This window comes from Pleurodeles waltl, chromosome 4_2 (assembly GCF_031143425.1).
Source record: "Pleurodeles waltl isolate 20211129_DDA chromosome 4_2, aPleWal1.hap1.20221129, whole genome shotgun sequence".
In the NCBI taxonomy this organism is placed as follows: Eukaryota; Metazoa; Chordata; class Amphibia; order Caudata; family Salamandridae; genus Pleurodeles; species Pleurodeles waltl.
The window spans coordinates 40947644-40960663 of record NC_090443.1 but is presented as its reverse complement, the minus strand read 5'-3'; the positions used below and the strand labels follow the sequence as shown (position 1 = coordinate 40960663).

Sequence of the window (13020 nt, the reverse complement as noted above, 5' to 3'; positions counted from 1 at the left end):
TTCTCGATTGCCGTGTCCACCTTCGGCCCAAACAATTGTTCCTGGTTAAATGGCATATTTAACACAGCTTGCTGGATTTCCGGTTTAAAACCTGAGCTCAGTAACCATGCATGCCTGCGAATGGTTACCGCAGTGTTCACTGTCCGTGCTGCTGTGTCTCCCTAGTCCAGTGCAGACCTTATTTGGTTGTTGGAAATTGCTTGTCCTTCCTCAACAACCTGTTGGGCACGTTTCTGGTGTTCCTTGGGCAAGTGCTGTATTATATGCTGCATCTCGTCCCAGTGTGCCCTGTCGTAGCGAGCCAGTAGAGCCTGTGAATTGGCAATCCACCATTGATTGGCTGCCTGTGCTGCCACCCGTTTGCCTGCAACATCGAACTTCCGACTTTCCTGGTCAGGCGGTGGTGCGTCTCCTGATGATTGGGAGTTTGCCCTCTTTCTGGCCGCACCCACGACCACCGAATCTGGTGTCAGTTGCTGTGTTATAAACACAGGGTCCGTTGGGGGAGGTTTATATTTTTTCTCCACCCTAGGCGTGATGGCTCTGCCTTTCACTGGGTCCTGGAACACCTGTTTGGCGTGCTTGAGCATGCCTGGGAGCATTGGCAAACTTTGATAAGAGCTGTGGGTGGATGCCAAGGTGTTAAATAAGAAGTCATCTTCTATTGGCTCCGCATGCATTGCTACATTGTGGAAAGTAGCTGCCCTTGATAACACCTGCATATATGCAGTGCTGTCCTCTGGAGGTGACGGCCTTGCCAGGTAACAATCGGGACTGTTGTCGGAGACCGGTGCATCATATAAGTCCCATGCATCCGGGTCATCCCCGTGTGTGTTGGTGACTGCATTGGGGGGTGTTGTTACCGGGGACAGCTGTGGTGAATGCAGTGGAGAAGGCTGTGGCAAAAACCTTGGAGGTGGTGTTTTGTCTCTTGCCACCTTTGCCTTTGGCTGCATTTCCGACTCCTGAAATGCTAGCTTTCTTTTTATTTTAATAGGAGGAAGAGTTTATATTTTACCAGTCTTTCTGGATGTGCAGCCTCCTTTGAGTATGGTCTGGTTCTCACATACTTAATTCCTGCTCAAATCTGTGCTCTTGCATTTGGCTGGAAAGTCCGTGCTCCTCTGTGTAGGAACCTATTTTCGGCTCCGAGGCTGCCTTTTTCGACACCGAAGGATTCGGAACAGTCTTTTTCGGCTCCGAGGAAACCTTTTTCGCCTTGGGTGTGTCGAACTCTCAGTGCCAAGATGGTTCAGAGCCGGTATCTCGACCGGAGTCGGATGTCTTCGGCTGTTGCGAGGCCTTTTTCGGTGCCGATGGTTGGTCACTGTGTTTTCGGGTTAAGCCATGGCCTGTTGGCGGTGGCATCCCCTTGGCCTTTATGATTTTGGAGTGAGTCTTGGCCGGGGCAGTTTTACTCACAGTTTTTTGTTGTGCCATCGGTAGCTCACTTTCGGAGTCGTCCGAGTCCGATTCTTGAATGGAGATTCTTTCCTCCTCCTCTACGTCGATCTGTTCGGCCGGTGTCAACGCCATTTGAGGTCTTCTGGCTCTTCGATCGCGTAGGGTCTTTTTCGATCGAAATGCCCGACAGGCCTCACAAGTATCCTCCCTGTATTCCGGTGATAGACACAGATTACAGACCAAGTGTTGGTCTGTATAAGGATACTTGGCGTGGCAATTCGGGCAGAAGCGGAAGGGGGTCCGGTCCATGAGTTTCGACAATGGACGCGGTCGGGCCGACCAGGCCCCGCTGAAGAGTGGAAGCCCCGAAGGGCTGCCGGAGCGCTTCTTCTATCGGTGTCGATGTCCTAACACTAAACCGGTACCGAGCGCGAACAATACCGTCGATTTTTCGATGATTAGCTAACTTTCCCGATTCAAAATACGGAGCGAAGAGGAACATGTCCGAACCCAATGGCGTAAAGAAAACAATCTAAGATGGAGTCGACGGCCATGCGCAATGGAGCCGAAAGGGACGAGTCCCTTGGTCTCGTGACTCGAAAAGACTTCTTCGAAGAAAAACAACTTGTAACACTCCGAGCCCAACACTAGATGGCAGGATAATGCACAGCATGTGTATCTGCAGCTACACATGCCATCGAACATCTATATATACACACATAAAAATGTCCAAAAGCGAATCATGGGCACTTTATACAACACCTAAATTACATACATTAAGGCTCAGAAAAATAGGTCCCAGTGGACAACGTACAAGAACAGCAAGCACTTAAACACAGCACAGGCAGTAACTTAGCATGCGTGGGTCTAAAATGTTGTTAGTAGACTATACACCCATGTAAATTATAAACTTAGCTGCTTTTTTGCTTGTCTGATTACCTTTGTTTTCATAACAGTGAAGCACGAGACCTGTTACTCTATTTAGAGATGTGCAGTGTTATCTAAAACTGTTCAGTGCTTACTGATCATATCTTTACTCCTGTCCTTATTAACTGCATCAAAGATCATTAAAAAAAAGTAAGACAACCAGTGGTGTGTACAGAGTCAGTGTCTGGGGTTGCCGTTCATGTACAAAGCAGGTATACTTGCAAATTGACAACTCATTTTGTTTAGGTAGGGCGCATTCCTCCTCCTTAAAGAAAACCTTGGGGCGAGAGTCGAGGGGGTGAGATGTGAGCGATTAATTTAAACAAAATACATTAACTACTGGTGGAATCGCTATAGTGAAATGTCAAACTACTGAGCTAAGCCAATTGGTTGCTATGTAATGGGAGATGGATAAACAATGATGAGTGGACACAGAATGTTCATGTTGTGAATATCCACAATGAAGAAAATCAAAAGAGCAAGTACCTTTGAACTCTTCCTGCTCCAGCTACCCTCCATATAGGAGACGTTTCAAATGTTGACAGTGGGTGAGACTGAACAGATGTGTTGCTAGGCACGACCCAGGGAGTGCCGCTGACGGATGGTCTGGGCGATATTCACACTGCAGCCCAGTAGTGCACTGAGGAGCTTCAGTGAGGGTACGAGTGCAGATGTACACATTGTATCCCAAGAGTGTAAGGAGGCGCTACAGTGGAAGCACGTGTGCAACTGGAGGGGTGTACACTGCAGCCAGGGAGTGTACTGAAGATCTGCGGTGGGACTACGCGTGCAGCTGAAAGGTGGCCAGTGGAGCTGTGCACACTGCAGCCTGGGAATTTCCAGAGGAGCTTCACTGGGACTGTGTGCAGTTTGAGGGGTCCAACAGCTCAGAAGAAAGTTTACTCGGGTGCCGCCCCTCGCACTAACTGCATGCTTCTGCCAAAGGAAGTGCTCCCAGGTGCCCCGCACTCGGACTCCCCGATACAACAAAAGGAAGGCTAACTGCCCAATAAAAAGAATGCGTGAATCACTCAATGCCCTCTGCCCTGCTGCCCCTATAGCAGGGTAGAGGGTGTCAAAGGCAGCAGCGTGCCCCTGCACTGGTCCTTCCACACCCGTCACCCTGCTACCACACCTTTGCTTCTCCTGACAGATCCACCGGCTGTTCTGCCGCTGATGGCAGCCTGAAGCTCTCCTTTGCCCTCGGGCAGTGGCTGCCACTCGGATGGCCCTCCTTCACCTCCCCACCTTAGGTCTGGACGTGCCAACTTCCCCTCAGGAAGGGAGTGGCCTCTCCAGAGCCGAGGCAGGCCTCACTGCAACACCTGCCTTCCCTACAACTGCTGCAGGATGCGTCCCCCCTTCTCACACGATGCACGTTTTAATTTTGGCAACACCAATGGGTTATTTGTGCGTTTCACATATTAAATTAAAATGTTTGAAGTACAATAAAATGATGACAGCACTTTTGTGTAGCAGCCTCGTGCCATGAGTAAAAACTGTTGAAAAGTATAACAAAACACAACAAACACTTGAGGGAAGTGTTCGATTAAATTAAAGCGTGGCAGCCATGAATCGGGTGCAACGCTAAGTGGGAAGTGCTTGGTCCGAATGAAAAAATTCAATTCTAAAGACATGAAAGGGCACAAGTGGAAGAGGATAAGTCCAGCAGCGATAGGAGTTAACAACTGAGAAAAGTGGTGGGACAAGCAGTAACTATTAGCCACTTAGAAGCAAAGTTTTTTTTTTTTTAAAGGACACTGACATTAGCTAATCAAAAGCTGGAGGCAGGCTGTAAGCCCACAGAGTGAATACAGCAGGTCTCAAGAGAGTGTATGGTCTGTCTAGGCTCGACCTAAAAAGAAAATTAAAAAAAAAAAAAATTACAAAAAAAAAAAAAACCTTTGCAGAGCCAAGGACATGACACTTAAATGGAACTTTATATAAAATGGTCTGTAATCATTTAACATAGCCTTTATGTCTCCTTACCATTAGTATCAGTCAGTGATCAGCAGGGCACTCTAGAACACATTTTAAAGTGCTTTCTTCTTGTCTGATTAATGCATGTACCGATAAGGGGAAAAAATTCTAACATTTGGTGATTGTCCTAATTTTTGTACTGGCCGGGACATTAAAATACTGCTAATGTCGGCAAACAAACGGCAGTTGACAACATTAACTACACTAGGCATACATTAATGGTAGGCCTCATGAGGAGTATAGTGTCTGGTTCTGAGGCACCTAGTCACCAGGAGTAATTTTTCCAGATCCCCGTGCCGCAAACATTTTGCTACCCCTTTTGGAGGATGTTTCATGTGTGTTTTGGAGCATCATGTCTCTTTCACTGGGCCAACCTGGGGTATTTCTGTTAACACAGTACTGTGTTTATGAAGGCATTTAATGATTTACTGTGCTCCAATAGGAGCCGCTGATCAATCCCCACACCCTAGTACTGTGGTGTCCGATGCTGAAGGTCTCATCTGGAAGGCTGTGTTTAGTTCTGGAGACCACAACTACAGAAGTGATTCATGATTAGTCAAGGTGCAAGGCTAATGTGTGTTTTAAACACATGAAATAGGGAGTACTACAAACGTGAGGAACAATCCAGAAAAAGCACAAGTGATCCCCAAGCCCATGACCTCCTTGGCTAGACCTGCAGTCCCCTTCTGCCACAGTGTGACTCCTCACCTCCTTTGTCATGTCTTTGCTCGTTCACACACTCTTCAGGCTCTGCCTTCAAAAGGTTATGTCCTATCAGTTCATGTTACCCACTAGGTGACATATTCCGGGTATTCTTCCATGGATTTTACTCTATGCCAGGCCAATTTCGGACTCTAAAACAATGTCTTTTTGGGAGATATTTTTGGGAATGACCAGAATACTCAAACGGACAAGTTACTTTCCTTAGCTAACTCTTTCTGGTGGATTATCAAACCACAGACTCTCACCTTATGAATATCTCCCGGCAGCAGACGGGACCCTGAGATTTTTTTTGCAGCAATTCCCTTAAGTGCCAGAAGCGGGTGTCCTGTGGCTCTTTATGAACTCTGCCCTGCACCGTAAAGGGGCGCCAGAGTCACATAGTCACCACTCTTGTGTGCTGATGCCAGTTTATTTCTGAGCCCTCTCTGTGAAATCTGAGGCGGAGTCATTGACTGATCAGATATGTCAGTGTGCAGATTTCTGAAGTGGGACCTTTTTGAGACAGAGGGATAAAAAAAGTCAATTTTACAGAATGGTAACGTGGGAGGGCCTGCGGGAAATCTGCAGTCACAGAGTATCCATCCGAATAAGTGTTACGAAAGGTAAGTAACTTGCTTTTCTGACAGATACTTTTATTTGCAGATTCCTCACATTGTGAGTAGACACTAAAGCTTTACCTTCGTGTGCTCCTGCGAGCACCAACGAGCTGATCATCCTCCTGATTGATTGTCCCTTGGTTCGATCAATATAAAAGCTCAGAGATCCATAGTATGGAATCCTCCTTTTTTTCGATTTATGAGGTTGAGCAAAGAATGGTCGAATATGAAGGACTGTCTGACATGGAAAGGAGTCTCAACCTTGGGCAGGAGAGCAGCCCCAGTCTGTAGTACCAGTTTGTCTGGAAAAAGGGATGTTTATGTCGTTGGACAGGCAATGCATGCAAATTACTCATGCAACAAGCTGATGTTATCTCTATGAGAAAGACGGTTTTCAGAGTCAAAAGACGCAGACAATAGCTGAGCACTGGTTAAAATAAGGTACACATCAAGTAAGTGAGGACCATGTTAAGGTCTCACTGTGACATTTAACCAATGTTGGCTGATCTGATAAACGTAGAGAGGCTAATAATGAGACAAATACACACATTTTAACACTGGCCACTGCAAACAATCAAACAGCAACACATCTGAAAATCTGGCTTGCAATGGTTGTATCCGATGAGAAGAAAACCAAGACACAAACTTCTGCTAGCGTCCAGCATAAATTGATTTTTTGAATGGATGCCTCATTGACAGGTGACATCAACTACCTCAGGAAGAGGTCAAAAGTATTCAGTTGTCACCACTCAATCTCCACACATGGAGGTGCAGATTGTGCAGATCCAAATGCAGTACCTTTTCTGCTGCAGCAACAGAATTTCCTCCTGAAGGGGTAGCCTGACTGAGGGACCGATGCTCATGCCCAAAAGATCCTGAAATAATTCTTTCCTAGCTCAATCCAGAACAACTAAGATGACATAGGTCTGGTTGTTCCTGATCTTCTTCAGAACTCGTAGCAGGAGAGGTGGAGGCAAGAATACATACTGGAGTCCTGAGCTCTACTCTAGATGGAAAGAGTCTATGAAAGCATTTCTTTGTCTGAACTCCAGCACACAAAAGCTTGGACACTGCATGTTCTCGGTGATGGTGAAAAGATCAAGCTAGGGTTCTCCCCATTGCTGGAAGATGTCTGGTGTCATCTTTGAACTAAACTGCTATTAGTGATCCGTTAAGCAACGCAATCAGAGTTTGTCTGTCCTGGTAGTTGAATACCAAGAAGACACCCTGGCGACTCAGCCAGCTTAGAGGCACAGGCCTTCTTATCACACAACCTTGGACCTCACTTGACACTGTTTTTGTTGCAAACCCACATGGCAATAATGCTGTCCTTGAGAACCTGAACCAATTAACTCTTGATGGACAGGAGGAAGACCTTTAGTGCAAACCAAATTGCCCTAAACTCCACAGTTGGCATGGAGGCAGGTCTCTGCCAAAGACTAGATTTCCCAGATCTCTACCTTTCCTAGATGACCGCCCAACAACCAGCAGTTATGCCTTTGTCACAATTGTCAGCTCCGAGTGGTGTACAGGGAGGGGGTCGGACGCTGGTTCAACTGGGGCTAAGTATCCACCACTGCATTTCTTTCCAAGTCTCTTCAGAAACCTTTACGGAACAGGACAGGCTCCCTTAGTGCGGAGCCCACGCAGACTTTAGATCCCACTGCAATCCCAAATATGTCATCTGGTTTGTTCCACAATCATGATGTAAGAGACTAAGGCGATGGAGGCTCAGAGCAGTTCTCATTGAAACCCAAGAGAGGTTGAAGCATCAGGATTGTAGACCAAATATCCTGGACTCGCTGAGGTGATGGAAAGGCTCCAAAGAGCCAAGTATCCTGTACAACTCCGATAAATGGGAGGCTCTGGCAAGGAATCAGGTGTGACTTTGGCACACTGATAGAGAACCTCAATGATGTGAGGTGGCTCTTCACTGTCTGGAGGTGGCTCATGAATGTCTTCAGCGAGCCAGCCCTCAGCAAACAGTCATCAAGGTATGCAAAGACTGGCATTCCCAACCTCTGAAAATATGATGCAAACACCCATCATTTTCATCAATACCTGAGGGACACAGGTTAGGTTGAAGGGGAACAACGAAAACTGAAAAGGACCTTTGCTCACCTTGAACTTCCGGTAACACCAGTGGAACTGCAAGGCAGGGATCGGAAATAGACATTCTGCAAATCCAATGCCACCATCCAGTTAGCTGGATCCAGGGTAGAAAAAAACTGAGCAGGAGAAGATCTAAAATAGGACAAAGACCGATATCCTATGTTACCAGAAAATAGCAGGAATATACAGACACCAGGACCATCTCAATGGCTTTTTTGGCCTAAAGAGCCTAAACGTCCTACTGGAAGGATGGACAAGTGGTTACCGGAAAGATCGTCTGCAATAGGAGGAATACATGTTGGATTTGCCTGGAATGGTAAGGAGTATTCTCATCAGACAATCTGGAGCACCACTGATCAGAAGTGATTTTCCACCATCCTTGGAGAAATGTTGTATCCTGCCTTCATCAAAAAAAGACCATGTACCAAAAGTGGGCAGTTTAAAGCGGTTTTGTGGCCGCAACAGGATAGTGACAGAAGGGGGGCATCTGCTGTTGCAATAGATTGTTAAGACGCTGTCAGTTATGGAAATCCCTGCCGAAGCCTCAATAGGGGCAGAAACATTGGGGATACTGCCACACAGCTGCAAAAAGGCATGGAGAGCGTGCTGCTGCCACACTTTCCTTCTAACGCTGCAGTGCAGAGTTTGTTGCTTAATAAATGAGTTCTGTTGAATGGCATGTCCATCTGAGACACCTGGACATCCCCTGAAAAAGCTAATGATCTCACTCAGTTGTGGAATCCAAGCAACAAGCAGGTACCGACTTGCCCTGCCCAAGATGTTAGTAGTGTCCAATTCTGATCAGATGATCTACTTCACTACATCCTTCCCGTCATGGATAATTTATTCCTGGTTAGCTATATTCTTTTGGGATAGTTGGCAAGATCTCACGAACCACGTCCCACACTGTGTGAAAATAGCTCCAAGGAGACAGCTGGCACTGGCTGATCTTACATTCAAGCCAGTGTCTGGGGAAGTAAGCAGACCCCTGGACTTGAAGGTCAATATAAAGATTGTCGTCATCATAAAACTGATGTTCATCCATATTATTTGGAATGTCATCAAGACCATGTTGGCTAATCTTAATCCAGAGATTCTGGAGAATGTGTCTATTTCGGGCAAAAGAGTTCTGTCAGCGTCAGAGAGGTTTTGTAGTCGGCTGGCGTAAATTTGGGCTAGGATGTGACTTTTGCTGATAGTTCAGAGTTTGACAGCACAACAGATCCTCTCTCCAGCATCGTTGGGGCTGGTGTCTAAGTGCAGAGAATCAGCATGGATTGTGCCACTGGAGTTGGAATCAGAAGGCACAGCTGGATTCAGGTAGAGAGACCCTGCCTGCAACCAAACTGGATGCCACCTCAGATCCATACCACGAAGACATGCAGAGGGCAGTCACGTATCATAAGGATGACATGCATGTCGCCCAGGAACATGACGACTTCCTGATTGGAACATTATCCAAGACCCAAAGCACCTTTTAGTTCCTCCCTATGCTTAAGGGTATGCTAAAAAACAACCTCTGAGACATAAAAGAACCTGTCAAGGAGAGGGTGGTCATACCTAGAGTTGATAGAAATATAAACCCTTACCTAATGATATGCCCTACAACCACGGACATGTATCCTACTTGCTAGTAGTTCACAGCACAACTCCCAGGCTGCAGGAGATGGCCACCCCTCCTAGCAAGGAGAGTAAAAACCTCGAAGCAGTGAGCAGCAGTGCAAGCAGCCACACATTTAAGGATTGCCTAATTAGCTGGCCTGCTCTCCTGGATACAACAGGGCATATTAGGTCAAGATGCAGAATCATCAGGAGGTTGGTGCCCATCTGCCAGGGGTCAATATAATGTGAACGGTCTGATAAAATCACCAGTCTACTGCCACCACCACACCCCTACCCACCACTGCCACCCTACCTTTAACTACCCCAACCTACTCCTAACCACCCCTGCTATCCCCTAACCACCATCACCTCATTACCGCCCTACCAGCACATCACCACCCTACCACTACTCCACCCCACCCTAACCAGAACCACCACACCAACACAACATCCTAACCCAGACCCAACCCCAGATCATCCTACCATCACCTTACCACCACCCTACCACCACCCTACCACTTCCCTAACCCCACCATACCCAGCCTACAACCACTAGCAACCCTGTCACCTTCCCACCACCACCCTAACTTCCCATGCCAGCAGCCCCCACCCTAACCACACAACCATCACCACACCTCCAAATCCACCCACTACCCCCCACCCAACCGTCAACCACCAACCACCCAACATCCAACCACCTCCACACAAAGCCCCAGTACCCCCTCCCAGCCCCAAACCACCACCATCCAACATCCTATCCCACCTGCCACCACCTTATGCTAACAGCCAAGACCCTACCCATCACCATTACCTGACCCACCACCTCCAGCCTAAGCACCACCACACTAAGCACGATCTCTTTGCCAGCAACACCCACACCAGCCTACCCTTCAACACCCACCCCAGCCTACCCTGCCACCACCGCCATCGTAATCTAACCACCACCCAACCCCAAATACCACCACCATCCCCCTTTCCTAATCACCACTCTACTCTGCCACCCCACCCTACCCACCAGTCTTAAGACCACCACCCCCATCCTACCCTAACCACCACCCTTTCACTCAGCATGGATCTTATTCTGGTGGAAGATCTTAACTTTTAACAACTACTTCCAACTCATCACTTGATTTTCATGGAAAGTTGGGGCCTACGTTTGCTTATTCTCGAGAAACTTGTTCTTGCCTGAAACGATATCTCTACGTATCTAGTAAAGCTTAGTCATATCAAAGATTATGCAACATTTACACGCTGTCTATATCTATGGAATGGCAAACACTTGCCCCCCTGTGTTGCACTTGCCTTTGGGTGCTTCTACCCCACTCCATGTTGGTCGCTCTTTCTTTGTTATGTACTTCTCCAATCACACTCTGTGTTGTTTCTGACTTCACCCTCTGTGATGCTTCCACCCATCCACACCCTTTGTTTTGCTTCCACCCCCACCAACTTTTAAAAAAAAACTGCACTACTTTTTTTCCTTTGCCAATCTAATTTAATCAGTAAATAAAAAGATAAATGGTGCTTGTGCATTTTGTAGGCTCGGGCATGCGTGGTGCCACATGCCTACAAAATGACATAGCAGAAACCATGCATAGCACCTTTCTGGTTTCTGTTTCCCTCTTTAGCCATAATGCACAGCATCGCTAAAATGTCAATAGGTTTCCAATTGGCTTTACCAATGATTGTTTTGGATGCAAGTATATTTAAAAAATAACACATACTTCACACAAATCATTACACTGGCTATGGACACTCAAATAGTATAACACTTACTTCCTTCTAGGTGAATTTTGAGTACTTAGCTTTGCTACCATTAGAACAGTCAAGTGTGTACAAGAAGTAACCAGGCTATCTACCCGGAGGGGCCAGAAGTCCTATGACATAAGGCAAAATATTACCAACCAAGAACTTAATTCATTCAACTTAAATTGTCCCAGGACCCCAAGAACAGGTCTCATACTGTTTTCTGAAGGATCTGAATCCGGCTTATATAATGTTGGTTTATGACAATTAAGAAAAGCTTAATGCAGGGAGGTTTGCATTGTTTTTTTTTTTTTTTTTAACATGCAGGTAGAAATTGACTGAAGGGATAACTGGTCTCTTGTTAAGATTAATATGCGTATTTGGGGTGTGCTCTGGAGAGTTTCCTGATTTTTGTTGGAAGGGGCTTTCCAGGGACAGAGCTAACCACAGGAAGCTTCAAGGTTTGGTTACCATATTGTAGTAAGACATGCAGGAACATGAATATGAAAACTTACGAGAAGTATAACATGTCTGTGTTTACCTGACAAGAAAAGAGAAAGTTAATGAACTTGGCAGAAAAGTTAAAATGGGTTTGAAGTTCACGAAGTCCACCGAGTCAGTGGAATGGTCTATCATCACACAGAGGTTCAAGAACTCAAGAACTGCCCATCTGAAATGTACTTTGAAAAAATTTGGATTTAACATTTGGGCCTAACTACGAGGGATCGCAAGGGACCTGTGGTGAAGATTACCATAAGAGTCTGCAGTAGTAGTTAGATGGAGCACGGATCCATGACCTTTGCACCCATATCCGGTTAAAAGGAGCAAAAACGAATGATATATATCATCTTTCATAGCATTTAAAAATAAAGATTGACAAAATTGCTAGAGCTACCGGACACTACATTTTTGTCTCATCATGATGTCCTGAAGTTCCCATTTCTCAATTTTACCCCATATAAAAAAAAACTCTATCATAAAACAGATGCATGGGCATAATACAGGCAGAGCCCTGCAAGAACCCATAACCAAGAGGAGTATTCTTGCAGTGTTGAAGACAGCATTGTGCAATTTCTATTGGCGAGAGACCATGGTTTTTTAAATAGGTGCGAGAGCAGTTCTTTCTTACCTCCCAGTACTTGGCACGGTTGATCCCTTCAGCATAGCCTCGGGCAAAACAACTCTCGCTGTTTAAAGCAGTGACTGCAGCGCTGAGCTGAGACATCGGGTGCAGGTTGGTGGGAAAATTGTCGAGCATGGTGGCAACATGGGACGGAAGAGCTGCCCTCTTTGCCCATTCCTTGGATACCCAGCTCACCTACGGGGGCAAAACAAGTGCATCAGGGTTAACAAGACCATGAAATGTGCCAGGCATGAATTGGGCGCACAGCTACTATATTGAGGCATCTTTACAAATGCGCCCATGTAAACGTAAAAGCTATTGCCTGCAAAACTTCTATAAATATTTACCAGCTACCGTAACAAAAATATGGGCAGTATGTTTCTCTAAGGCACCATCACATCATCATCCAGCTTTCATCCTGTAGTGCGTGCATTTCTACATTTTGATCGAGGTAATTGTGCTAGCGAGAGTTATTTTGTTTGTTTCTTAACACCAGAAGGTTGTACTCCATGTTCAACAGCTTGTGTTGTGTATATAAAAGTAGTTAATGCAGCAACTTATGTTCCCATTTTTCTTTATACCTGTGCTCAACATGGTGTTTGTTGTTGTGCATTTGTACTTGTATTTGTTGTCTTGTTCACAAATGGAAAATGTGGCAAGCAGCAGACGTTACCACACTCAAAAGAAGGTGCAGTTTGGTTTACATAGGGCTATTATCAAAAAGTCATTCAAACCCAAAGAGAAGAATATCAGTTTTACTACGCTGTGATAATGGATTCTCATTCTGGCAATCACCAAAATGAATGAACT

At 46.0% G+C, this 13020-nt stretch overlaps 1 protein-coding gene across 1 annotated transcript in view; it reads right to left on the bottom strand.

The window, feature by feature from the left end:
* CS (citrate synthase) overlaps positions 1 to 13020 on the bottom strand; it is a 144594-nt gene that overhangs the window by 97097 nt on the left and 34477 nt on the right. The window contains exon 6 of the mRNA XM_069230551.1: positions 12217 to 12405. Within this exon, the coding sequence (XP_069086652.1) occupies positions 12217 to 12405 (189 nt within the window). The remainder of the gene's footprint in view (positions 1 to 12216; positions 12406 to 13020) is intronic.